This window comes from Phaenicophaeus curvirostris, unplaced genomic scaffold (assembly GCF_032191515.1).
Source record: "Phaenicophaeus curvirostris isolate KB17595 unplaced genomic scaffold, BPBGC_Pcur_1.0 scaffold_84, whole genome shotgun sequence".
NCBI classification, from domain to species: domain Eukaryota; kingdom Metazoa; phylum Chordata; class Aves; order Cuculiformes; family Cuculidae; genus Phaenicophaeus; species Phaenicophaeus curvirostris.
This window is the reverse complement of record NW_027206706.1, coordinates 151,769-178,308: the sequence shown is the minus strand read 5'-3', so window position 1 is coordinate 178,308 and position 26,540 is coordinate 151,769. Positions and strand designations below refer to the sequence as shown.

Here is a 26,540-nt window from a genome sequence, read left to right as displayed (position 1 = left end):
GGTCTCTGTGGGGTCTCTATGGGGTCTCTGTGGGGTCTCTGTGGGGTCTCCGTGGGGTCTCTATGGGGTCTCTATGGGGTCTCTATAGGGTCTCTATAGGGTCTCTGTGGGGTCTCTATGGGGTCTCTATGGGGTCTCTGTGGGGTCTCTGTGGGGTCTCTGTGGGGTCTGTGGGGTCTCTGTGGGGTCTATGGGGTCTCTATAGGGTCTCTGTGGGGTGTCTGTGGGGTCTCTGTGGGGTCTCTATGGGGCTCTATAGGGTCTCTATGGGGCTCTATAGGGTCTCTGGGGGTCTCTATAGGTCTCTATGGGGCTCTATAGGTCTCTATGGGGCTCTATAGGGTCTCTATGGGGTCTCTATGGGGCTCTGTGGGGTCTCTATGGGGCTCTATAGGGTCTCTGGGGGTCTCTATGGGCTCTATGGGGCTCTATAGGTCTCTATGGGGCTCTATAGGGTCTCTATGGGGTCTCTATGGGGTCTATGGGGTCTCTATGGGGTCTCTGTGGGGTCTCTATGGGGCTCCATGGCGTTTCTATGGGTCTTTATGGGGCTCTGTAGGGTCTCTATGGGTCCCTATGGCGCCCTATGGGGGCTCTATAGGGCTCTATAGATCTCTAGGGGACTCTATGGGGTCTCTATGGGGCTCTATGGATCCCTATGGGGTCTCTAGGGGGTCCCTATGGGTCTCTATGGGGCTCTATGTGTCTCTATGGGCTCTATGGGTCTCTATAGATCTCTATGGGCTCTGTGGGTCTCTATAGGTCTCTATGGGGCTCTATAGGGTCTCTATGGGGTCTCTATGGGGCTCTGTGGGGTCTCTATGGGGCTCTATAGGGTCTCTATGGGGCTCTATAGGGTCTCTGGGGGTCTCTATGGGGTCCGAGCATCCCCGCGGGTCCTCTGCCCCATAGCGGCCCCCGAGGAGAAATCCAGCGCCGTGGGGCGCCCCACGGCCCCCGCCGCCCGCTCCGCACCCATCGCGGGAGGTGGGGAGGGAGCCGGCGCCGTGGGGCACGGGGGAAAAGGGACCCCAAGTCACTCATTAAGCTGGACTCTGACCCACGGCGGCCGCCCGGGGATCTGTGGGGCAGTAGGGGTCAAGCTATGGGGCACTAGGGGTCTCTATGGGGCACTATGGGTCTCTATGGGGTGTCTATGGGTCTCTGTGGGGTCTCTGTGGGGCACTATGGCGTCTCTATGGGGTGTCTATGGGTCTCTGTGGGGTCTCTGTGGGGTCTCTGTGGGTCTCTATGGGGTCTCTATGGGTCTCTATGGGGTCTCTATGGGGTGTCTATGGGGTCTCTGTGGGGTCTCTGTGGGGTCTCTGTGGGTCTCTATGGGGTCTCTATGGGGTCTCTATGGGGTGTCTATGGGTCTCTGTGGGGTCTCTGTGGGTCTCTATGGGGTCTCTGTGGGTCTCTATGGGGTCTCTATGGGGTGTCTATGGGGTCTCTGTGGGGTCTCTATGGGGTCTCTGTGGGGTCTCTATGGGGTCTCTGTGGGTCTCTATGGGGTCTCTGTGGGGGCTGTGGGGGCTGTGGGGTGTCTGTGGGGTCTGTGGGGTCTCTGTGGGGTCTCTGTGGGGTCTCTATGGGGTCTCTGTGGGTCTCTATGGGGTCTCTATGGGGTGTCTATGGGGTCTCTATAGGTCTCTATGGGGTCTCTATGGGTCTCTGTGGGGTCTCTATGGGGTCTCTGTGGGGTCTCTATGGGGTCTCTATGGGGTGTCTATGGGGTCTCTATAGGTCTCTATGGGGTCTCTATGGGGTCTGTGGGGTCTCTGTGGGTCTCTGTGGGGTCTCTGTGGGTCTCTATGGGGTCTCTATGGGGTGTCTATGGGGTCTGTGGGGTCTCTATGGGTCTCTGTGGGGTCTCTGTGGGGTCTCTGTGGGGTCTCTATGGGGTGTCTATGGGTCTCTGTGGGGTCTCTGTGGGGTCTCTGTGGGGTCTCTGTGGGGTCTCTATGGGGTGTCTATGGGTCTCTGTGGGGTCTCTGTGGGGTCTCTATGGGGTCTATGGGGTCTCTGTGGGGTCTCTGTGGGGTCTCTGTGGGGTCTGTGGGGTCTCTATGGGGTCTGTGGGGTCTCTGTGGGGTCTCTGTGGGGTCTCTGTGGGGTCTCTGTGGGGTCTGTGGGGTCTCTGTGGGGTCTCTATGGGGTCTCTATGGGGTCTCTGTGGGGTCTCTGTGGGGTCTCTATGGGGTCTCTGTGGGGTCTCTGTGGGGTCTGTGGGGTCTCTATGGGGTCTCTGTGGGGTCTCTGTGGGGTCTGTGGGGTCTCTGTGGGGTCTCTGTGGGGTCTCTGTGGGGTCTGTGGGGTCTCTGTGGGGTCTCTGTGGGGTCTCTATGGAGTCTCTGTGGGGTCTCTGTGGGGCTCCATGGTGTTTCTATGGGTCTTTATGGGGCTCTGTGGGGTCTCTATGGGTCCCTATGGCGCCCTATGGGGTCTCTATAGGGCTCTATAGCTCTCTAGGGGACTCTCTCTATCGGGTCTCTATGGGGTCTCTATGGGGTCTCTGTGGGGTCTCTGTGGGGTCTCTATGGGGTCTGTGGGGTCTCTGTGGGGTCTCTGTGGGGTCTATGGGGTCTCTGTGGGGTCTCTGTGGGGCTCTATGGGGTCTCTATGGGGTCTGTGGGGTCTGTGGGGTCTCTGTGGGGTCTCTGTGGGGTCTATGGGGTCTCTATGGGGTCTGTGGGGTCTGTGGGGTCTCTGTGGGGTCTCTGTGGGGTCTATGGGGTCTCTGTGGGGTCTCTGTGGGGCTCTATGGGGTCTCTATGGGGTCTCTGTGGGGTCTCTGTGGGGTCTCTGTGGGGTCTCTATGGGGTCTGTGGGGTCTCTATGGGGTCTCTATGGGGTCTCTATGGGGTCTCTGTGGGGTCTGTGGGGTCTCTGTGGGGTCTGTGGGGTCTCTATGGGGTCTCTATGGGGTCTCTGTGGGGTCTCTATGGGGTCTCTATGGGGTCTCTATGGGGTCTGTGGGGTCTGTGGGGTCTCTATGGGGTCTCTATGGGGTCTCTGTGGGGTCTGTGGGGTCTCTGTGGGGTCTCTATAGGGTCTCTATAGGTCTCTATAGGGTCTCTATGGGGCTCTATGGGGCTCTATAGTTGCTCTGTGCCCCCCCTGCTGTCCCCCCCCCCTCTATAATTAGCGCTGGGTTATAATTAGCCCCCATGTGACTAATTGGGGGGTGGGGTCAGTTGTCCTTCAGCCTCCACCATGGCCACCCCCGGACACGGAGGAGGTTGGGGGGGGGGGGGAATTTTTAGGAATTTAGGGGAATTTTGAGAAATTTGGGGAGATTTTGAGGAATTTGGGGAAATTTTGAGGAATTTGGGGGCATTTCAGGCGGTTTGGGGGGAGATTTGGGGCAATTTTGAGGGATTTTGAGGGATTTGGGGGCATTTTCGATACTTGGGGGGGTCAATATTGGGGCATTTGGGGAAATTTTGAGGAATTTTGGGGAATTTTGGGAAATTTTGAGGAATTTGGGGAAATTTTGAGGAATTTGGGGGCATTTCAGGAGATTTGAGGGGAGATTTGGGGCAATTTTGAGGGATTTTGAGGGATTTGGGGGCATTTTCGATCCTGGGGGGGGCAATATTTGGGATTTGAGGGGATTTTTTAGGAATTTAGGGGAATTTTGAGGAATTTGGGGAAATTTTGAGAAATGTGGGGAAATTTTGAGGGATTTGGGGGAATTTTGAGGATTTTGGGGGCATTTCAGGTGATTTGGGGGGAGATTTGGGGCAATTTTGAGGGATTTTGAGGGATTTGGGGGCATTTTCGGTCCTTGGGGGGGGTCAATATTGGGGCATTTGGGGAAATTTTGAGGAATTTTGGGGAATTTTGGGAAGTTTTGAGGAATTTGGGGAAAATTTGGGGGCATTTCAGGTGATTTGGGGGGAGATTTGGGGCAATTTTGAGAGATTTTGAGGGATTTGGGGGCATTTTCAATCCTGGGGGGGCAATATTTGGGCTTTGAGGGGAATTTTTAGGGATTTGGGGAAATTTTGAGGAATTTGGGGAAATTTTGTGGAATTTGGGGGCATTTCAGGTGATTTGGGGGGAGATTTGGGGCAATTTTGAGGGATTTTGAGGGATTTGGGGGCATTTTCGATCCTGGGGGGGCAATATTTGGGCTTTGAGGGGAATTTTTAGGAATTTAGGGGAATTTTGAGGAATTTGGGGAAATTTTGAGAAATGTGGGGAAATTTTGAGGGATTTGGGGGAATTTTGAGGATTTTGGGGGCATTTCAGGTGATTTGGGGGGAGATTTGGGGCAATTTTGAGGGATTTTGAGGGATTTGGGGGCATTTTCAGTCCTTGGGGGGGTCAATATTGGGGCATTTGGGGAAATTTTGAGGAATTTAGGGGAATTTTGAGGGATTTGGGGCAATTTTGAGGGATTTTGGGGCAATTTTGAGGAATTTGGGGGCATTTCAGGTGGTTTTGGGGCAATTTCGGGGCATTTGGAGGTGATTTGGGGCAGTTTTGTGGGTTTTGGGGTCATTTTGGGGTGATATTGGATTATTTTGGGGTGATATTGGATTATTTTGGGGTGATATTGGATTATTTTGGGGTGCTATTGGATCATTTGGGGGGCATTTCAGGTGGTTTGGGGCAATTTGAGGTGGTTTTGGGGTGTTTTGTATGTTTTCGAAGGGGGTTGGGGCTGTTTTGGGGTGAATCGAGTGGGTTTTCGGGTGGTTTTGGGGGGTTCGGGGCTGGTTTGGGGGCTCTCGAGCGGGTTTTGGGGTGGTTTTATGGTTTATCGAGTAGTTTTTGGGGTGTTTGGGGCTGGTTTGGGGTGTCTTGAGTGGTTTTGGGGTGGTTTTTTGGTTTATTGAGTGGGTTTTGGGGTGTTTGGGGTTGGTTTGGGGTGTCTTGAGTGGGTTTTGGGTGGTTTTGGGGTATCTTGAGTGGTTTTGGGGTGGTTTTATGGTTTATCGAGTAGTTTTTGGGGTGTTTGGGGCTGGTTTGGGGTGTCTTGAGTGGATTTTGGGTGGTTTTGTGGTTTATTGAGTGGGTTTTGGGGTGTTTGGGGCTGTTTTGGGGTGTCTTGAGTGCTTTTGGAGGTGGTTTTGGGGTATCTTGAGTGGTTTTGGGGTGGCTTTGAGTGCTTCTTGGGTGGTTTTGGGGTATCTTGAGTGGGGTTTGGGTGGTTTTGGGGTATCTTGAGTGGTTTTGGGGTGGCTTTGAGTGCTTTTTGGGTGATTTTGGGGTATCTTGAGTGGTTTTGGGGTGGTTTTATGGTTTACCGAGTGCTTTTTGGGGTGTTTGGGGCTGTTTTGGGGTGTCTTGAGTGGTTATTGAGTGGTTTTGGGGTATCTTGAGTGCTTCTTGGGTGGTTTTGGGGTATCTTGAGTGGTTTTGGGGTGGTTTTGGGTTGTGTTGAGTAGGTTTGGGGTGGTTTTGAGTGCTTTTTGGGGTGTCTTGAGTGGTTTTGAGGTGTTTTGGGGTATCTTGAGTGGTTTTGGAGTGGTTTGGGGTGGCTTTGAGTGCTTTTTGGGTGGTTTTGGGGTATCTTGAGTGGGTTTGGGGTGGTTTTGGGGTATCTTGAGTGGGTTTTGGGTGGTTTTGGGGCATCTTGAGTGGGTTTTGGGTGGTTTTGGGGTATCTTGAGTGGTTTTGGGGTGGCTTTGTGTGGTTTTTGGGTGGTTTTGGGGTATCTTGAGTGGGTTTTGGGTGGTTTGGGGTGGTTTCGAGTGGGTTTTGGGTGGTTTTGGGGTGTCTTGAGTGGTTTTGGGGTGGCTTTGTGTGTTTTTTGGGTGGTTTTGGGGTATCTCGAGTGGTTTCGGGGTGGTTTTGGGGCATCTTGAGTGGGTTTTGGGTGGTTTTGGGGTATCTTGAGTGGTTTTGGGGTGGCTTTGTGTGGTTTTTGGGTGGTTTTGGGGTATCTCGAGTGGTTTCGGGGTGGTTTTGGGGCATCTTGAGTGGGTTTTGGGTGGTTTTGGGGTATCTTGAGTGGTTTTGGGGTGGCTTTGTGTGGTTTTTGGGTGGTTTTGGGGTATCTCGAGTGGTTTCGGGGTGGTTTTGGGGTATCTTGAGTGGGTTTTGGGTGGTTTTGGGGTGTCTTGAGTGGTTTTGGGGTGGCTTTGTGTGTTTTTTGGGTGGTTTTGGGGTATCTCGAGTGGGTTTTGGGTGGTTTGGGGTGGTTTCGAGTGGGTTTTGGGTGGTTTTGGGGCATCTTGAGTGGGTTTTGGGTGGTTTTGGGGTGTCTTGAGTGGTTTTGGGGTGGCTTTGTGTGGTTTTTGGGTGGTTTTGGGGTATCTCGAGTGGTTTCGGGGTGGTTTTGGGGTATCTTGAGTGGGTTTTGGGTGGTTTGGGGTGGTTTCGAGTGGGTTTGGGGTGGTTTTGGGGCATCTTGAGTGGGTTTTGGGTGGTTTTGGGGTGTCTTGAGTGGTTTTGGGGTGGCTTTGTGTGTTTTTTGGGTGGTTTTGGGGCATCTTGAGTGGGTTTTGGGTGGTTTTGGGGTGTCTTGAGTGGTTTTGGGGTGGCTTTGTGTGTTTTTTGGGTGGTTTTGGGGTATCTCGAGTGGTTTCGGGGTGGTTTTGGGTTGTGTTGAGTAGTTTTTGGGTGGTTTGGGGTGGTTTCGAGTGGGTTTGGGGTGGTTTTGGGGCATCTTGAGTGGGTTTTGGGTGGTTTTGGGGTGTCTTGAGTGGTTTTGGGGTGGCTTTGTGTGTTTTTTGGGTGGTTTTGGGGTATCTCGAGTGGGTTTTGGGTGGTTTTGGGGTATCTTGAGTGGGTTTTGGGGTGGCTTTGTGTGTTTTTTGGGTGGTTTTGGGGTATCTCGAGTGGTTTCGGGGTGGTTTTGGGTTGTGTTGAGTAGTTTTTGGGTGGTTTGGGGTGGTTTCGAGTGGGTTTGGGGTGGTTTTGGGGCATCTTGAGTGGGTTTTGGGTGGTTTTGGGGTGTCTTGAGTGGTTTTGGGGTGGCTTTGTGTGTTTTTTGGGTGGTTTTGGGGTATCTCGAGTGGTTTCGGGTTGGTTTTGGGGTATCTTGAGTGGGTTTTGGGTGGTTTGGGGTGGTTTTGGGGCATCTCGAGTGGGTTTGGGCTGGTTTCGGGGTGGTTTCGTGCTTAAGCGACCGCGTTTTTTGGGGGCGCCCCGGGCCCGTGGTTATTTTTTCGTGTTTCGGGGCGCAGGGCGGACGTGGCGGGCGCTGTCGCTGCTGGTGGCGCTGCCGGGGGTCGGCGTCTGCATGGCCAACGTGTGGCTGGGCCAGAAGAGACACGAGCACCCCCGGCCCCGCTTCGTGCCCTACCACCACCTGCGCATCCGCACCAAGGTGGGGGACAGCCCCACGGCGCCCCGATGGGGCTGGGGGGGCGCTATGGGGCTGGGGTGGGCGCTATGGGGCTGGGGGTGGGTATTGAGGGGCGCTATGGGGCTGGGGATGGATGCTATGGGGTGGGAGGTGGGCGCTATGGGGCTGGGATGGGCGCTATGGGGCTGGGGTCTCTGTGGGGTCTCTGTGGGGTCTCTGTGGGGTCTCTGTGGGGTCTCTGTGGGGTCTCTGTGGGGTCTCTATGGGGTCTCTGTGGGGTCTGTGGGGTCTCTGTGGGGTCTCTGTGGGGTCTCTGGGGTCTCTGTGGGGTCTCTGTGGGGTCTGTGGGGTCTCTGTGGGTCTCTATGGGGTCTCTATGGGGTCTCTGTGGGGTCTCTGTGGGGTCTCTGGGGTCTCTGTGGGGTCTCTGTGGGGTCTGTGGGGTCTCTATGGGGTCTCTGTGGGGTCTCTGTGGGGTCTGTGGGGTCTCTATGGGGTCTGTGGGGTCTCTGTGGGGTCTCTGTGGGGTCTCTGTGGGGTCTCTATGGGGTCTCTGTGGGGTCTCTGTGGGGTCTCTATGGGGTCTCTATGGGGTCTGTGGGGTCTCTATGGGGTCTCTGTGGGGTCTCTGTGGGGTCTGTGGGGTCTCTGTGGGGTCTCTGTGGGGTCTCTATGGGGTCTCTGTGGGGTCTCTATGGGGTCTCTGTGGGGTCTCTGTGGGGTCTCTATGGGGTCTCTGTGGGGTCTCTATGGGGTCTCTATGGGGTCTCTGTGGGGTCTCTATGGGGTCTCTATGGGGTCTGTGGGGTCTCTGTGGGGTCTCTATGGGGTCTGTGGGGTCTCTGTGGGGTCTCTGTGGGGTCTCTATGGGGTCTCTGTGGGGTCTCTATGGGGTCTCTGTGGGGTCTCTGTGGGGTCTCTATGGGGTCTCTGTGGGGTCTCTGTGGGGTCTCTATGGGGTCTCTGTGGGGTCTCTATGGGGTCTCTGTGGGGTCTCTGTGGGGTCTCTATGGGGTCTCTGTGGGGTCTCTGTGGGGTCTCTGTGGGGTCTCTATGGGGTCTCTGTGGGGTCTCTATGGGGTCTCTATGGGGTCTCTGTGGGGTCTCTGTGGGGTCTCTATGGGGTCTGTGGGGTCTCTGTGGGGTCTCTATGGGGTCTCTATGGGGTCTGTGGGGTCTCTGTGGGGTCTCTGTGGGGTCTCTATGGGGTCTGTGGGGTCTCTATGGGTCTCTGTGGGGTCTCTGTGGGGTCTCTGTGGGGTCTCTATGGGGTCTCTATGGGGTCTGTGGGGTCCCTATGGGTCCCTATGGGTCCCTATGGGTCGCTATGGGTCCCGCTATGGGTCTCTCCCCCCCAGCGTTTCCCGTGGGGTGACGGGACCCACACCTTGTTCCACAACCCCCGGACGAACCCGCTGCCCACGGGCTACGAGCGCTGAGCCCCCCAATAAAGGCTGAGCCTGCCCCACGGCGACTGATCCTGCCCCCCAACGCCCCCAAACCGCCCCAACCCGCCCCCCAAGTGCTTCCAATGCCCCCAAACGCCCCCCAGACGCCCCCAAACTCCCCCCAAAAAGCCACCCAGACACCTCGGAACTCCCCCAACCCCCCCAAAATGGCACCGAACGCCCCCCAACTCCCCCCAGACGCCCCCGAACGCCCCCCAAACACCCCCAGACGCCCCCAAACGCCCCCCAGACGCCCCTAAACGCCCCCAAACGCCCCCCAAACGGCCCCCAGACACCCCCAAACGCCCCCCAAACACCCCTAAATGCCCCCCAGACGCCCCCAAACGCCCCCCAAATACCCCTAAACGCCCCCCAACTCCCCCCAGACGCCCCCAAACGCCCCCCAGACGCCCCCAAATGCCCTCCAACTCCCCCCAGACGCCCCCAAACACCCCCCAAACACCCCCCAAATGCCCCCCAGACGCCCCCAAACGCCCCCAAACGCCCCCCAGACACCCCCAAACGCCCCCAAACGCCCCCCAGACACCCCCAAACGCCCCCAAACGCCCCCCAGACGCCCCTAAACGCCCCCAAACGCCCCCCAGACGCCCCCAAACGCCCCCCAAACACCCCTAAACGCCCCCCAACTCCCCCCGGATGCCCCCAAACACCCCCCAACTCCCCCCAGACGCCCCCAAATGCCCCTAAACGCCCCCCAACTCCCCCCAGACGCCCCCAAACGCCCCCCAAACGCCCCCAAACGCCCCCAAACACCCCTAAACGCCCCCAGACGCCCCCAAATGCCCCTAAACGCCCCCAAACGCCCCCCAGACACCCCCAAACACCCCCAGACGCCCCCAAACACCCCCAGACGCCCCCAAACGCCCCCCAAACGCCCCCCAGACACCCCTAAACGCCCCCAAACGCCCCCCAGACACCCCTAAACACCCCCAAACGCCCCCAAACACCCCCAGACGCCCCCAAACGCCCCCTCGAGGCCGTTGCTTCTCTCTTTTATTGGGGTCCCCACGTTTTGGGGGGGGTGGGGGGTTGGGGGGGAGGGGTGTCCTCACTCCTGGGGTTCCCCCGGCTCCCCCGCCCCCCCCCAGCAGCTCCCGGTAGCGGCGGCGGAAGAACCCGGCCTGGAGGGGGGGGAGTGACGTCATCGGTGACGTCATATGGGGGGGTGACGTCACGGGGGTGATGTCACCCGGGGGGAGGGGAGTCCCCGGGGGGGGGGAGGGGGCGTTTGGAGGGGGATTTGGGGGGATTTGAGGGGATTTGGGGGTCATTTGGGGGGATTTGAGGGGATTTGAGGTGATTTTGGGGTCATTTGAGGTGATTTTGGGGTCCTTTGAGGGGATTTGGGGGGGATTTGAGGGGATTTGGGGGGGATTTGAGGGGATTTGGGGTGATTTGGGGTCCTTTGGGGTGATTTGGGGGGGATTTGAGGTGATTTTGGGGTCATTTGGGGGTGATGCATTGATTTTGGGGGGACTTGGGGTCGTTTGGGGGGATTTAAGGTGATTTTGAGGGGATTTGAGGTGATTTTGGGGTCCTTTGGGGTGATTTTGGGGGTGATGAGTTGATTTTGGGGGGACTTGGGGTGGTTTGGGGGGGATGTGAGGTGATTTGGGGGGATTTGAGGTGATTTTGGGGTCCTTTGGGGTGATTTTGGGGGCATTTGAAGTGATTTTGGGGTCCTTTGGGGTGATTTTGGGGGTGATGAGTTGATTCTGGGGGGACTTGGGGTGGTTTGGGGGGGATTTTTGGTGATTTTGGGGGGTCGAGATGATTTTGAGGTGATTTGAGGTGATTTTGGGGGGTTGAGATGATTTTGTGGAGGTTTGAGGTGATTTTGGGGGGTTTTGAGGGGTTGTGGGGTGATTTTTGGTGGGGTTGGGGTGATTTTGGGTGGGTTTGGGGTGATTTGGGGGGATTTTGAAGGGTTTTGGGGTGATTTTTTGGGGGTTGAGATGATTTTGAGTGGGTTTGAGGTGATTTTGGGGTGATTTGAGGTGATTTGGGGGTGATTTAGGCTGATTTTGAGAGGCTTTGGGCTGGTTTGAGGTGATTTGGGGTAGGTTTGGGGGTGATTTTGGGGGGTTGAGATGATTTTGGGTGGGTTTGAGGTGGTTTGGGGGGGTCTGAGGTAGTTTTGGGGTGATTTGGGGTTGCTTTGGGGTGGTTTGGGGGTGATTTAGGGTGATTTGAAGTGGGTTTGGGGTGATTTGGGGGGATTTTGTGGGGGTTTGAGGCGATTTTGAGTGGATTTGGGGGGATTTGGTGAGGTTTGGGGTGTTTCGGGGTGATTTTGGGGTGATTTGGGGTGATTTGGGGTGGATTTGGGGGGTTTCGGGGTGATTTGGGGTGTTTAGGGGTGATTTGGGGTGGATTTGGGGTGATTTGGGGTGGATTTGGGGGGTTTCGGGGTGATTTGGGGTGATTTGGGGTGGATTTGGGGTGATTTGGGGGGTTTCGGGGTGATTTGGGGTGATTTGGGGTGGATTTGGGGTGATTTGGGGTGTTTCGGGGTGATTTGGGGTGATTTGGGGTGGATTTGGGGTGATTTGGGGGGTTTCGGGGTGATTTGGGGTGATTTGGGGTGGATTTGGGGTGTTTCGGGGTGTTTCGGAGTGTTTCGGGGTGATTTGGGGTGATTTGGGGTGATTTGGGGTGGATTTGGGGTGATTTGGGGGGTTTCGGGGTGATTTGGGGTGATTTGGGGTGGATTTGGGGTGATTTGGGGGGTTTCGGGGTGATTTGGGGTGATTTGGGGTGGATTTGGGGTGTTTCAGGGTGTTTCGGAGTGTTTCGGGGTGATTTGGGGTGATTTGGGGTGGATTTGGGGTGATTTGGGGTGGATTTGGGGGGTTTCGGGGTGATTTGGGGTGATTTGGGGTGGATTTGGGGGGTTTCAGGGTGATTTGGGGTGGATTTGGGGTGATTTGGGGTAATTTCTGGTGGCTTTGGGGTGATTTTCAGTTTCTTTGGGGTGATTTTTGGGGTCTTGGGGCAAGATCGGGGTTCATGGCGCCCCCCCCCGCCCCTCAAGCCCCTCCCCCTGCCTCAAGCCACGCCCCCAGGTCCTAGAGCCCCTCCCCCTGGGTTTAGGCCCCTCCCCTCTCCCATTAAGCCCCTCCCCCTGGGTTTAGGCCCCCCCCCTCTCCCATTAAGCCCCTCCCCCTGGTTTTTGGCCCCTCCCCTCTGCCATTAAGCCCCTCCCCCTGGGTTTAGGCCCCTCCCCTCTCCCATTAAGCCCCTCCCCCTGGTTTTTGGCCCCTCCCCTCTGCCATTAAGCCCCTCCCCCTGGGTTTAGGCCCCGCCCCTCACCTTCCATAGCGCCGCCCCCCCCAGCGCCAGCAGCACCAGCCCCACGGCCGCCCCCCCCAAGATGTGGGGGAGGGGCTGGGGGGGCTCCGGGCGCTCCAGGAGGGTCTGAACCTGCGGGGGGACAGACACCTATAGATTGAGCCCTACACTGACCCCTAGGGACCCCATAGGGACCCCTAGAGACCCATAGGGACCCTTAGAGACCCCATAGAGACACCATAGGGAGACATCGAGACCCCATAGAGACCCATAGAGACCTATAGGGACCCATAGGGACCCTTAGAGACCCACAGAGACCCCATAGGGACCAATAGAGACCTGTAGAGGCCCAGAGACCCATAGGGACCCATAGATTGACCCATAGATTGACCCATAGGGACGCATAGGGACCCATAGGGACCCCATAGAGACCCCATAGAGACCCCATAGGGACCCATAGAGACCCCATAGGGACCCCATAGGGACCCATAGGGACACATCAAGACCCCATAGAGACCCATAGAGACCTATAGGGACCCATAGAGACCCATAGAGAGCCCTAGAGACCCATAGAGACCTATACGGACCCATAGAGACCCCATAGGGACCCCTAGGGACCCCTAGAGACCCATAGAGACCCATAGAGACCCCATAGGGACCCATAGAGACCCCATAGAGACCCCTAGAGACCCATAGAGACCCCATAGGGACCCATAGAGACCCATAGAGACCCATAGAGACTCATAGAGACCCCATAGGGACCCATAGAGACCCCATAGAGACCCCTAGGGACCTATAGGGACACATAGAGACCCCACAGAGACCCATAGAGACCCCATAGGGACCCATAGGGACCCATAGAGACCCCATAGGGACCCATAGAGACCCATAGAGAGCCCTAGAGACCCAAAGAGACCTATACGGACCCATAGAGACCCCATAGGGACCCATAGGGACCCCTAGAGACCCATAGAGACTCATAGAGACCCCATAGGGACCCATAGAGACCCCATAGAGACCCCTAGGGACCCCTAGAGACCCATAGAGACCCCATAGAGACCCATAGAGACACATAGGGACCCATAGAGACTCCATAGAGACCTCATAGGGACCTATAGGGACACATAGAGACCCCACAGAGACCCATAGAGACCCCATAGGGACCCATAGAGACCCATAGAGACCCCATAGAGACCCCATAGGGACACATAGAGACCCATAGAGACCCCATAGGGACTCCATAGAGAACCATAGAGACCCACAGACACCCCATGTAGACCCCATAGGGACCCCATAGGGACCAATAGAGACCCCATAGGGACCAATAGAGACCCCATAGAGACCCATAGAGACCCCATAGGGACCCATAGAGACCCCATAGGGACCAATAGAGACCCCATAGAGACCCCATAGAGAACAATAGGGACCAATAGGCATCAATAGAGACCCCTAGAGACCCCATAGAGACCCCTAGAGACCCCATAGGGACCCATAGAGACCCATAGGGACCCCATAGAGCCCCGTAGCTGCCCCACACCTCCAGCATCCCGCTCCCCGCGCTGTTCCAGTATCTCCCCTCGTCGAAGGCCACGCGGGCCGAGCTCTTCAGGACGACGCGGGGCTGCTGGATCTATAGGGGGTGCGGGGGACCCCCAGAGAGAGAGCTCTGGGCTGTGGGGCAGGGCCCGTGCCCCATAGGTGCCCCATAGGTGCCCCATAGGTGCCCCCTTACCCAGCCCAGAGCCAGGGACCCTTGGAGGCTGAAACCCAGAGTGTGCGGAGGCTGCAGGGGCGGCACCGAGCAGAGCAGCTGGAGGCAGGAGGCCACGGAGCAGTCCTGGGGGGCACAAAGTGGGGGTACAGGGGGGTTAGGGGGTGCGGGGGGGTCTGGGGAATAGGGGGGTGAAAGATGGGGGGGGTGGGTATTATGGGGTGGGAGAGAGAGAGGGGGAAATGGGGAAGGGGGGGTATGGGAAAGGTCTAAGCAGAGAGTGACCCCATAGAATTGGGGGGCAAAAAGGGGGGTGCAGAGGGGGAGAAATGGGGGGTACAGGGGGGTTAAGGGGTGCGGGGGGGTCTGGGAAATAGGAATACTTCAGGTGGGGGGTGTGGGTATTATGGGGTGGAAGAGGGAGGGGGGAAATGGTGAGGGGGGTATGGGAGAGGTCCAAGAAGAGAGTGACCCTATAGGATTTGGGGGTGTCGAATTGGGGGGTGCAGAGGGGGTGAAAGTGGGGGTACAGGGGGGTTAGGGGGTGCGGGGGGGGTCTGGGGAATAGGGGGATGAAAGATGGGGGGGTGGGTATTATGGGGTGGCAAGGGGGAAGGGTGAAAATGGGGACGGGGGGTTGTGGTTATGGGAGAGATCCAAGAAGAGAGTGAGCCTATAGGATTTGGGGGTGTCGAATTGGGGGGTGCAGAGGGGGAGAAATGGGGGGTACAGGGGGGTTAAGGGGTGCGGGGGGGGTCTGGGGAATAGGAATGTTTCAGGTGGGGGGGTTGGGTATTATGGGGTGGCAAGGGGGAAGGGTGCAAATGGGGACGGGGGGTTATGGTTATGGGAGAGATCCAAGAAGAGGGTGAGCCTATAGGATTTGGGGGTGTCGAATTGAGGGGTGCAGAGGGGGAGAAAGTGGGGGTACAGGGGGGTTAAGGGGTGCGGGGGGGTCTGGGGAATAGGGGGGTGAAAGATTGTGGGGGTGAGTATTATGGGGTGGGAAATAGAGGGGGGCAAATGGGGAGGGGGTATGGGAGAGGTCCAAGAAGAGAGTGAGCCTATAGGATTTGGGGGTGTCGAATTGAGGGGTGCAGAGGGGGAGAAAGTGGGGGTACAGGGGGGTTAGGGGGTTCGGGGGGGTCTGGGGAATAAGGGGTCGAAAGATTGTGGGGGTGAGTATTATGGGGTGGGAGAGAGAGAGGGGGAAATGGGGAGGGGGTGTATGGGGAAGGCCTAAGCAGGGAGTGACCCCATAGAATTGGGGGGCAAAAAGGGGGGTGCAGAGGGGGAGAAAGTGGGGGTACAGGGGGGTTAGGGGGTGAGGGGGGGTCTGGAGGTTCCGCTGGGGGTGGGAAAATGGGGGTTCGGTGTGTCCCCCCCTTACCAGGAGGCTTTGATCTTGCAGGCGATGTTTAGGGTTCGGGTCCCCTGGGATCTCGGGGCCCTCCTGGCACCGCGCCAGCTCAGGCTGTTTTGGGGGGGGGGGGGGGGGGGGAGAGAGCTGGGACCCCCCCCCCCCATTTTGGGGACCCCCCCACACCTCAACCTTGGGAACCCCCCCCTTTCCCATTTTTGAGGTCCCACTCACCCCCCCCCAAACTTCATTTTAGGGGATTTAGGGGTTCAAGGGGAGGATTTTGGGGTCCCAGGCTGTTTTTTTGGGGTTCAAGGGGGGGATTTTGGGGTCCCAGGCTGGTTTTTTGGGGTTCAAGGGGGGGATTTTGGGGTCCCAGGCTGGTTTTTTGGGGTTCAAGGGGGGGATTTTGGGGTCACAGGCTGGTTTTGGGGGTTCAAGGAGGGGATTTGGGGGTTCAAAGGAAGATTTTGGGGTTCAGGATGAGGATTTCAGGGTTCAAGGTGAGGATTTTGGGGTCCCAGGGAGGATTTTGGGGTTCAAGGGGAGGATTTTGGGGTCCCAGGGTGATTTTTCGGGGGTTCAAGGGAGGGATTTGGGGGTTCAAGACTCGTTTTTGGGGTTCATGGGAGGATTTTGGGGTTCAAGGGAGGATTTTGAGGTCCCAGGCTGGTTTTGGGGGTTCAAAGGAGGGATTTAGGGGTTCAAGGGGAGGATTTTGGGGTCCTAGGGTGATTTTCTGGGGTTCAAGGGGAGGATTTTGGGGTCCCAGGGGGATTTTCTGGGGTTCAATGGGAGGATTATGAGGTTCAAGGGGAGGATTTCGGGGTCCTAGGCTGGTTTTTTGGGGTTCAAGGGGAGGATTTTGGGGTCCCAGGGTATTTTGGGGGGTTCAAGGGGAGGATTTTGGGGTCCCAGGCTGTTTTTGGGGGGTTCAAGGGGAGGATTTTGGGGTCCCAGGCTGGTTTTTTGGGGTTCAAGGGGGGGATTTTGGGGTCCCAGGCTGGTTTTTAGGGTTCAAGAGGAGGATTTTGGGGTCCGAGACTGGTTTTTTGGGGTTCAAGAGGAGGATTTTGGGGTCCCGGGCTGTTTTTTTGGGGTTTAAGGGAGGATTTTGGGGTTCAAGGGGAGGATTTTGGGGTCCCAGGCTGGTTTTTTGGGGTTCAATAGGAGGATTTTGGGGTTCAAGGCTGCATTTTGGGGTTCAAGGGGGGGATTTTGGGGTTCAGGGGTGGGTTTTGGGGGTACCTGGAGGGGGGTGACCCCCAGCGCCCCCCAGAGCCGGGTCCCCCCCAGCCCCGAGGGCACCTGGAAGGTGACGTTGAGGGGGGGTCCCCGAGAACCCCGAATCTGGAGCTGGAAAAGGTGGAGACCCCATAGAGACCCCATAGACCCCATAGGGACCCATAGAGACCCATAGAGATCCTATAGAGACCCCACAGAGACCCCACAGAGACCCCACAGAGACCCCACAGAGACCCCACAGAGACCCCATAGAGACCCCATAGAGACCCCACAGAGACCCCATAGAGACCCCACAGAGACCCCATAGAGACCCCATAGAGACCCCACAGACCCCACAGAGACCCCACAGAGACCCCACAGAGACCCCATAGAGACCCCACAGAGACCCCATAGACCCCACAGACCCCACAGAGACCCCATAGAGACCCCACAGAGACCCCACAGAGACCCCATAGAGACCCCACAGAGACCCCACAGAGACCCCATAGAGACCCCACAGAGACCCCATAGAGACCCCATAGAGACCCCACAGACCCCACAGAGACCCCACAGAGACCCCACAGAGACCCCACAGAGACCTCATAGAGACCCTACAGAGACCCATAGAGACCCTATAGAGCGCCATAGAGACCCTATAGAGCACCATAGAGACCCCACAGAGCCACAGAGAGACCCCATAGAGACCCTATAGAGCGCCATATAGACCTATAGAGACCCATAGAGCCCATAGAGACCCCACAGAGACCCCACAGAGACCCCATAGAGACCCCACAGAGACCCCATAGAGACCCCATAGAGACCCCACAGAGACCCCATAGAGACCCCATAGAGACCCCATAGAGACCCCACAGAGACCCCATAGAGACCCCACAGACCCCACAGAGACCCCACAGAGACCCCACAGAGACCCCATAGAGACCCCATAGAGACCCCATAGAGACCCCACAGAGACCCCATAGAGACCCCATAGAGACCCCACAGAGACCCCATAGAGACCCCATAGAGACCCCATAGAGACCCCACAGAGACCCCATAGAGACCCCACAGAGACCCCATAGAGACCCCATAGAGACCCCACAGACCCCACAGAGACCCCACAGAGACCCCATAGAGACCCCACAGAGACCCCATAGAGACCCCATAGAGACCCCACAGAGACCCCATAGAGACCCCACAGAGACCCCATAGAGACCCCATAGAGACCCCACAGACCCCACAGAGACCCCACAGAGACCCCACAGAGACCCCATAGAGACCCCACAGAGACCCCACAGAGACCCCATAGAGACCCCACAGAGACCCCATAGAGACCCCATAGAGACCCCACAGAGACCCCATAGAGACCCCATAGAGACCCCACAGACCCCACAGAGACCCCACAGAGACCCCACAGAGACCCCACAGAGACCTCATAGAGACCCTACAGAGACCCATAGAGACCCTATAGAGCGCCATAGAGACCCTATAGAGCACCATAGAGACCCCACAGAGCCACAGAGAGACCCCATAGAGACCCTATAGAGCGCCATAGAGACCCCATAGAGACCCCATAGAGACCCCATAGAGACCCCACAGAGACCCCATAGAGACCCCACAGAGACCCCATAGAGACCCCATAGAGACCCCACAGACCCCACAGAGACCCCACAGAGACCCCACAGAGACCCCATAGAGACCCCACAGACCCCACAGAGACCCCACAGAGACCCCACAGAGACCCCACAGAGACCCCACAGACCCCACAGAGACCCCACAGAGACCCCACAGAGACCCCGTAGAGACCCCACAGAGACCCCATAGAGACCCCACAGAGACCCCACAGAGACCCCATAGAGACCCCACAGAGACCCCACAGAGACCCCATAGAGACCCCACAGAGACCCCATAGAGACCCCACAGAGACCCCACAGAGACCCCACAGACCCCACAGAGACCCCACAGAGACCCCACAGAGACCCCACAGACCCCACAGAGACCCCATAGAGACCCCACAGAGACCCCACAGACCCCACAGAGACCCCACAGAGACCCCACAGAGACCCCACAGACCCCACAGAGACCCCACAGAGACCCCATAGAGACCCCACAGAGACCCCACAGAGACCCCACAGAGACCCCACAGACCCCACAGGGACCCCATAGAGACCCCACAGAGACCCCACAGAGACCCCACAGACCCCACAGAGACCCCACAGAGACCCCACAGAGACCCCATAGAGACCCCACAGAGACCCCACAGAGACCCCACAGACCCCACAGAGACCCCACAGACCCCATAGAGACCCCATAGAGACCCCACAGAGACCCCATAGAGACCCCACAGACCCCACAGAGACCCCACAGAGACCCCACAGACCCCACAGAGACCCCATAGAGACCCCACAGAGACCCCACAGAGACCCCACAGACCCCACAGAGACCCCACAGAGACCCCACAGAGACCCCACAGAGACCCCATAGAGACCCCACAGAGACCCCACAGAGACCCCACAGACCCCACAGAGACCCCACAGACCCCATAGAGACCCCACAGAGACCCCACAGAGACCCCACAGAGACCCCATAGAGACCCCACAGAGACCCCATAGAGACCCCACAGACCCCACAGAGACCCCACAGAGACCCCACAGACCCCACAGAGACCCCATAGAGACCCCACAGAGACCCCACAGAGACCCCACAGACCCCACAGAGACCCCACAGAGACCCCACAGAGACCCCACAGAGACCCCATAGAGACCCCACAGAGACCCCACAGAGACCCCACAGACCCCACAGAGACCCCACAGACCCCATAGAGACCCCACAGAGACCCCACAGAGACCCCACAGAGACCCCATAGAGACCCCACAGAGACCCCATAGAGACCCCACAGACCCCACAGAGACCCCACAGAGACCCCACAGACCCCACAGACCCCACAGAGACCCCACAGACCCCACAGAGACCCCATAGAGACCCCACAGAGACCCCACAGAGACCCCACAGACCCCACAGAGACCCCACAGAGACCCCACAGACCCCACAGACCCCACAGACCCCACAGAGACCCCACAGACCCCACAGAGACCCCACAGAGACCCCACAGACCCCACAGAGACCCCACAGACCCCACAGAGACCCCACAGAGACCCCACAGACACCCCACAGACCCCACAGAGACCCCGAACCCCAAAGATGAGGGGGGGGCACCCCCAGTTCTCACCTCGTACAGGTGGGAGATGGGGACGTGGGGGACGTCGCGGGGGACGGGGACGAAGGTCGAAGAGTTGGGGGGGCTGGGGGGACACGTTAGTGGCCCAAGGGGACAAGTTAGTAGCCCAGGGGGTTCAATTAGGGGCCCAGGGGTCAGTTTAGTGGCCCAAGGGGTCAGGTTGGTGGCCCAAGGGATTCGATTAGTGGCCCCAGGGGTCAGTTTAGTGGCCCCAGGGATCAGTTTAGTAGCCCCAGGGGTTAGGTTGGTGGCCAAGGGGTCAGTTTAGTGGCCCTAGGGGTTCAATTAGTGGCCCCGGGGTCAGGGTCGGTGGCCCAGGGCTCAGGGTTGGTGGCCCAAGGGGTTCAATTAGTCACCTAGGGGCTCAGCTTAGTGGCCCAGGGGGTCAGCTTAGTAGCCCAGAGCCTTGGGGGTTGACTTGGTAGCCCCCAGGGCTGGCTCGTTGGCCCCTGGGGGCTGGCTCAGGCTTGGTAGCCCCCGGGGCTTGGTTGGTAGCCCCCGGCCCTACCTGGCAAGCAGCAGGACCACCCCGTAGCGCACAGGCACGTGGACTCGTTGCCCTGGGCCACCAGGCTCCTCGTCGGAGCTGCCACAGAGAGAGGAGGGGGGGGACACACACACTCCTGGGTCCCGTGGCCACCAACTCCGCCCCCGTGGCCACTAACCCGGGGTCGGTGGCCACCAGAGCCTTGTGGCGGCCTCCCCAGGCCCTGTGGCTACTGACCTGCTGGCGGTGGCCACCAGCTCCAGCTCCAGCCCCAGCTCGGCCTCGGGGGGCACGAAGAGCGAGAGGGCAAACGTCACCTGGGGGGAGGTGGCCACCGGCCCCCAGAAGGTGGCCGCGAGGTCAAGGGTGGTGGCCCAGAGGGCGTTTAGTAGCCCAAAGGTTCAGGTTGGTGGCCCAAGGGGTTCGATTAGTGGCCCAGGGGTCAGTCTAGTGGCCCAAGGGGTCAGGTTAGTGGCCCAAGGGGTCAGTTTAGTGGCCCAAGGGGTTAAATTAGTGGCCTAGGGGTCAGTTTAGTGGCCCAAGGGGTTAAATTAGTGGCCCAGGGGTCAGTTTAGTGGCCCAAAGGGTTAGATTAGTGGCCCAGGGGTCAGTTTAGTGGCCCCAGGGTTCAACTTAGTGGCCCAAGGGGTCAGGTTAGTGGCCCAAGGGGTCAGTTTAGTAGCCCAAGGGGTCAGTTTAGTGGCCCAAGGGGTTCAATTAGTGGCCCAGGGGTCAGGTTGGTGGCCCAAGGGATCAGGTTAGTGGCCCAGGGGTCAGTTTAGTGGCCCAAGGGGTCAGTTTAGTGGCCCAGGGATCAGGGTTGGTGGCCCAAGGTCTTAGATTAGTGGCCCAAGGGGTCAGTTTAGTGGCCCAAGGGGTTAAATTAGTGGCCTAGGGGTCAGTTTAGTGGCCCAAGGGGTTAGATTAGTGGCCCAGGGGTCAGGTTAGTGGCCCAAGGGGTCAGGTTAGTGGCCCAAAGGCTTAGATTAGTGGCCCAAGGGGTCAGTTTAGTGGCCCAAGGGGTCAAATCGGTGGCCCAGGGCGTCAGTTTAGTGGCCCAAGGGGTTAAATTAGTGGCCTAGGGGTCAGTTCAGCGGCCCAAGGGGTCAGGTTAGTGGCCCAAGGGGTCAGTTTAGTGGCCCCAGGGGTCAGGTTAGTGGCCCAGGGGTCAGTTTAGTGGCCCCAAGCACAGTTTGGTAGCCCGCAGGCTGGATCTGGTAGCCCAGGGCCACCCAGGGAGACGGGGGGGGGTGTCCTAGTGACCCCAGGGCTGGTCGGTAGCCCCGAGATGGGGGTTGGTAGCCCAGGGCTACCTCAGCGCCGGCGCGGAAGCCGTCGGGGTCGAGCAGGCAGAGGGTCGAGCGCGTCCGGCCCAGCGGCTCCTCCGAGCGGCACCGCAGGGACCCGGGGCTCCCGCTGGCCTGGGGGGGCAACCAGGGGCTCAGCGGGGGCCACCAGGCTCCTGGGGTCCACAGCCACGTCTGGAAGGGGGAGTTGGTGGCCCAAGAGGGGGTTTAGGTGGCCCCTGGTCTCCATAACCACATCTCAAGGGGGTTTGGTGGCCCAAGAGGGGGTTTTGGTGGCCCAAAGGGGCTCCAGGGGTTTCTGAGGGCATCTCGAGGGGGGTTTGGTGGCCCAAGATGGGGGTTTGGTGGCCCAAGAGGGGGTTTAGGTGGCCCAAGGGGACTCTGGGAGGTCCTGGTGGCATCTCAAGGGGGTTTTGGTGGCCCAAGGTGGGTGTTTGCTGGCCCAAGGGCTCCATAACAACATCTCAAGGGGGTTTTGGTGGCCCAAGGGTGGGATTTGGTGGCCCAAGAGGGGGTTTTGGTGGCCCCGGGAGGGGTTTTGGTGGCCCCTGAGCTCCATAACAACATCTCAAGGGGGTTTTGGTGGCCCAAGATGGGGTTTTGGTGGCCCAAGAGGGGGTTTTGGTGGCCCAAGGGGGCTCCAGGGGCTCCAGAACAACATCTCAAGGCGGGTTTGGTGGCCCAAGATGGGGGGTTGGTGGCCCAAGAGGGGGTCTAGGTGGCCCAAGGGGGCTCTGGGAGGTCCTGGTGGCATCTCAAGGGGGTTTTGGTGGCCCAAGATGGGCTTTTGGTGGCCCAAGATGGGGTTTTGGTGGCCCAAGGGGGCTCCAGGGGCTCCAGAACAACATCTCAAGGGGGGTTTGGTGGCCCAAGATGGGGGTTTAGGTGGCCCAAGAGGGGGTTTAGGTGGCCCAAGGGGGCTCTGGGAGGTCCTGGTGGCATCTCAAGGGGGTTTTGGTGGCCCAAGATGGGGGTCTGGTGGCCCAAGAGGGGGTTTAGGTGGCCGAAAGGGGCTCTGGGGGCTCCTGGTGGCATCTCGAGCGGGGTTTGGTGGCCCAAGACGGGTGTTTGGTGGCCCAAGGGCTCCATAACCACATCTCAAGGGGGTTTTGGTGGCCCCGGGAGGGGTTTTGGTGGCCCAAGAGGGGGTTTTGGTGGCCCCGGGAGGGGTTTTGGTGGCCCCTGAGCTCCGTAACAACATCTCAAGGGGGTTTTGGTGGCCCAAGATGGGGTTTTGGTGGCCCAAGAGGGGGTTTTGGTGGCCCAAGGAGGCTCCAGGGGCTCCAGAACAACATCTCAAGGGGGGTTTGGTGGCCCAAGATGGGGGGTTGGTGGCCCAAGAGGGGGTCTAGGTGGCCCAAGGGGGCTCTAGGAGGTCCTGGTGGCATCTCAAGGGGGTTTTGGTGGCCCAAGATGGGGGTTTGGTGGCCCAAGAGGGGGTTTTGGTGGCCCAAGGGGGCTCCAGGGGCTCCATAACAACATCTCAAGGGGGGTTTGGTGGCCCAAGATGGGGGTCTGGTGGCCCAAGGGCTCCATAACCACATCTCAAGGGGGGTTTGGTGGCCCAAGATGGGGGTTTGGTGGCCCAAGGGCTCCATAACAACATCTCAAGGGGGTTTTGGTGGCCCAAGAAGGGGTTTTGGTGGCCCCGGGAGGGGTTTTAGTGGCCCGAGGGCTCCATAACCACATCTCAAGGGGGTTTTGGTGGCCCAAGAGGGGTTTTGGTGGCCCCCAAGCTCCGTAACAACATCTCAAGGAGGTTTTGGTGGCCCCGGGGGGGGGGTTGGTGGCCCCGGGGGGGGTCTTGGTGGCCGCGGTCTCACCTGGAGCAGGTGGGCTCGGCGCAGGGCGAGCTGGTGGCCGTGGAGGAGCCGCACGGTGGCCCCGGGGGCCTCGTGGCCGCGGTTGACGAGCCCCAGGGTGACGTCCAGCGCCTCGGCCACCCCCACCACCAGGGGCTCATGGCTAATGGCGGGGACGACACGGTAGCCACAGGCTCAGGGGGGCAGCCACACGTCAGGTTAGTAGCCCAGGACCCAGGGTTGGTGGCCCAGGGGTTAGATTAGTGGCCCAGGGGTCAGGTTGGTGGCCCAAGGGGTCAGCTTGGTGGCCCAAGGGGACAGGTTAGTGGCCCAGGGGTCAGGTTAGTGGCCCAAGGGGTTAAATTAGTGGCCATGGGGTCAGTTTAGTGGCCCAAGGGTTCAGTTTAGTGGCCCAAGGGGTCAGATTAGTGGCCTAGGGGTCAGTTTAGTGGCCCAAGGGGTCAGATTAGTGGCCTAGGGGTCAGATTGGTGGCCCAAGGGGTCAGTTTAGTGGCCCAAGGTGTTAAATTCGTGGCCCAGGGGGTCAGGTTGGTGGCCCAAGGGGTTAAATTAGTGGCACAGGGATCAGGTTAGTGGCCCAAGGGGTCAGTTTAGTGGCCCAAGGGGTTAAATTAGTGGCCCAAGAGGTCAGTTTAGTGGCCTAGGGGTCAGGTTAGTGGCCCAAGGGGTTAAATTAGTGGCCATGGGGTCAGTTTAGTGGCCCAAGGGTTCAGTTTAGTGGCCCAAGGGGTCAGATTAGTGGCCCGGGGGTCAGTTTAGTGGCCCAAGGGGTTAGATTAGTGGCCCGGGGGTCAGTTTAGTGGCCCAAGGGGTCAGGTTAGTGGCCCAGGGGTCAGTTTAGTGGCCCAAGGGGTCAGATTAGTGGCCTAGGGGTCAGGTTGGTTGCCCAAGGGGTTAAATTAGTGGCACAGGGATCAGGTTAGTGGCCCAAGGGGTCAGTTTAGTGGCCCAAGGGGTTAAATTAGTGGCCCAAGGGGTCAGTTTAGTGGCCTAGGGGTCAGGTTAGTGGCCCAAAGGGTTAAATAAGTGGCCCAGGGGTCAGTTTAGTGGCCCAGGGGGTTAAACTAGTGGCCCAAGGGGACAGGGTAGTGGCCCAAGGGGTTAAATTAGTGGCCCAAGGGGTCAGATTAGTGGCCCAGGGGTCAGTTTAGTGGCCCAAGGGGTTAAATTAGTGGTCCAAGTGGTCAGTTCAGTGTCCCAAGGGGTCAGGTTAGTGGCCCAGGGGTCTGGTTAGTGGCCCAAGGGGTCAGGTTGGTGGCCCAAGGGGTTAGATTAGTGGCCCAGGGATCAGGGTTGGTGGCCCAGGAGTCAGATTAGTGGCCCAAGGGGTCAGTTTAGTGGCCCAAGGGGACAGGTTGGTGGCCCAAGGGGTTAAATTGGTGGCCCAGGGGTCAGTTTAGTGGCCCAAGGGGTCAGTTTATTGGCCCAGGGGGTCAGGTTGGTAGCCCAAGGGGTTAAATTAGTGGCCATGGGGTCAGTTTAGTGGCCCAAAGGTTCAGTTTAGTGGCCCAAGGGGTTAAATTAGTGGCCCAAGGGGTTAAATTCGTGGCCCAGGGGGTCAGGTTGGTGGCCCAAGGGGTTAAATTAGTGGCCCAAGGGATCAGGTTAGTGGCCCAGGGGTCAGGTTGGTGGCCCCAGGGGTCAGGTTGGTGGCCCAAGGGGTTAAATTAGTGGCCCAAGGGATCAGGTTAGTGGCCCAGGGGTCAGGTTGGTGGCCCCAGGGGTCAGGTTGGTGGCCCAAGGGGTTAAATTAGTGGCCCAAGGGATCAGGTTAGTGGCCCAGGGGTCAGGTTGGTGGCCCCAGGGGTCAGGTTGGTGGCCCAAGGGGTTCGATTAGTGGCCTAAGGGGTCAGATTAGTGGCCCAAGGGGTCAGTTTAGTGGCCCAAGGGGTTAAATTCGTGGCCCAGGGGGTCAGGTTGGTGGCCCAAGGGGTTAAATTAGTGGCACAGGGATCAGGTTAGTGGCCCAAGGGGTCAGTTTAGTGGCCCAAGGGGTTAAATTAGTGGCCCAAGAGGTCAGTTTAGTGGCCTAGGGGTCAGGTTAGTGGCCCAAGGGGTTAAATTAGTGGCCATGGGGTCAGTTTAGTGGCCCAAGGGTTCAGTTTAGTGGCCCAAGGGGTCAGATTAGTGGCCCGGGGGTCAGTTTAGTGGCCCAAGGGGTTAGATTAGTGGCCTAGGGGTCAGTTTAGTGGCCCAAGGGGTCAGGTTAGTGGCCCAGGGGTCAGTTTAGTGGCCCAGGGGTCAGGTTGGTGGCCCCAGGGGTCAGGTTGGTGGCCCAAGGGGTTCGATTAGTGGCCTAAGGGGTCAGATTAGTGGCCCAAGGGGTCAGTTTAGTGGCCCAAGGTGTTAAATTAGTGGCCCAAGGGGTCAGATTAGTGGCCTAGGGGTCAGTTTAGTGGCCCAAGGTGTTAAATTAGTGGCCCAAGGGGTCAGATTAGTGGCCAAGGGGTCAGTTTAGTGGCCCAGGGGTCAGGTTGGTGGCCCAAGGGGTCAGTTTAGTGGCCCAAGGGATCAGGTTAGTGGCCCAGGGGTCAGCTTAGTGGCCCAGGGGGTTAAATTAGTGGCCCAAGGGGTTAAATTCGTGGCCCAGGGGGTCAGGTTGGTGGCCCAAGGGGTTAAATTAGTGGCCCAAGGGATCAGGTTAGTGGCCCAGGGGTCAGGTTGGTGGCCCAAGGGGTTTGATTAGTGGCCCAAGGGGTCAGATTAGTGGCCTAGGGGTCAGTTTAGTGGCCCAGGGGTCAGGTTGGTGGCCCAAGGGGTCAGTTTAGTGGCCCAAGGGATCAGGTTAGTGGCCCAGGGGTCAGGTTGGTGGCCCAGGGGTCAGGGTTAGTGGCCCCAGGGTTCAACTTAGTGGCCCAGGGGTCAGTTTAGTGGCCCAAGGGGTTAAATTAGTGGCCTAGGGGGTTAAATTAGTGGCCCAAGGGGTCAGTTTAGTGGCCCAAGGGGTTAGATTAGTGGCCCAGGGGTCAATTTAGTGGCCCAAGGGGTCAGGTTAGTGGCCCAAGGGGTCAATTTAGTGTCCCAAGGGTTCAGGGTTAGTGGCCCAGGGCCCAGGGTCGGTGGCCCAGGGCTCGTACCTGGGGCGGCTCAGGGAGAGGTGGAGGTCGGGGCGACAGGGGCCGGCGCAGCCCCGCGAGAACGGCAGCTGCCGGCACACGTGTCTGTCTGTCCGGCCGTCCCCGTGTCCGTCTGTCCATCCAGCCCCTCCCTCCATCCCTCCCCGTGTCCATCTGTCCATCCATCCCCTCCATCCCTCCCCGTGTCCATCTGTCCATCCCATCCCCTCCCTCCATCCCTCCCTGTGTCCATCTGTCCCTCCATCCCCGTGTCCATCTGTCCATCCAGCCCCTCCCTCCATCCCCGTGTCCA

General features: G+C 58.6%; 2 protein-coding genes across 2 annotated transcripts in view; one reads left to right on the top strand and one right to left on the bottom strand.

Moving 5' to 3' along the window:
- Positions 1–7,228, top strand: part of TBRG1 (transforming growth factor beta regulator 1) — a 28,448-nt gene extending 21,220 nt beyond the window's left edge. Inside the window, exon 6 of the mRNA XM_069882118.1 lies at positions 7,143–7,228. The gene's annotated coding sequence lies outside the window, so the exon portion shown is untranslated. The remainder of the gene's footprint in view (positions 1–7,142) is intronic.
- A 2,260-nt stretch (positions 7,229–9,488) lies between these two features.
- LOC138734471 (integrin alpha-D-like) overlaps positions 9,489–26,540 on the bottom strand; it is a 38,362-nt gene continuing 21,310 nt past the window's right edge. The window contains exons 19-31 of the mRNA XM_069882116.1: positions 26,249–26,316; positions 23,172–23,313; positions 21,355–21,462; positions 20,279–20,358; positions 20,063–20,140; positions 19,546–19,618; positions 16,344–16,451; positions 15,126–15,209; positions 13,757–13,861; positions 13,562–13,654; positions 12,046–12,156; positions 9,699–9,854; positions 9,489–9,518 (exon numbers count right to left, since the gene is read on the bottom strand). Of these exons, the coding sequence (XP_069738217.1) occupies positions 9,489–9,518; positions 9,699–9,854; positions 12,046–12,156; positions 13,562–13,654; positions 13,757–13,861; positions 15,126–15,209; positions 16,344–16,451; positions 19,546–19,618; positions 20,063–20,140; positions 20,279–20,358; positions 21,355–21,462; positions 23,172–23,313; positions 26,249–26,316 (1,236 nt within the window). The remainder of the gene's footprint in view (positions 9,519–9,698; positions 9,855–12,045; positions 12,157–13,561; positions 13,655–13,756; positions 13,862–15,125; positions 15,210–16,343; positions 16,452–19,545; positions 19,619–20,062; positions 20,141–20,278; positions 20,359–21,354; positions 21,463–23,171; positions 23,314–26,248; positions 26,317–26,540) is intronic.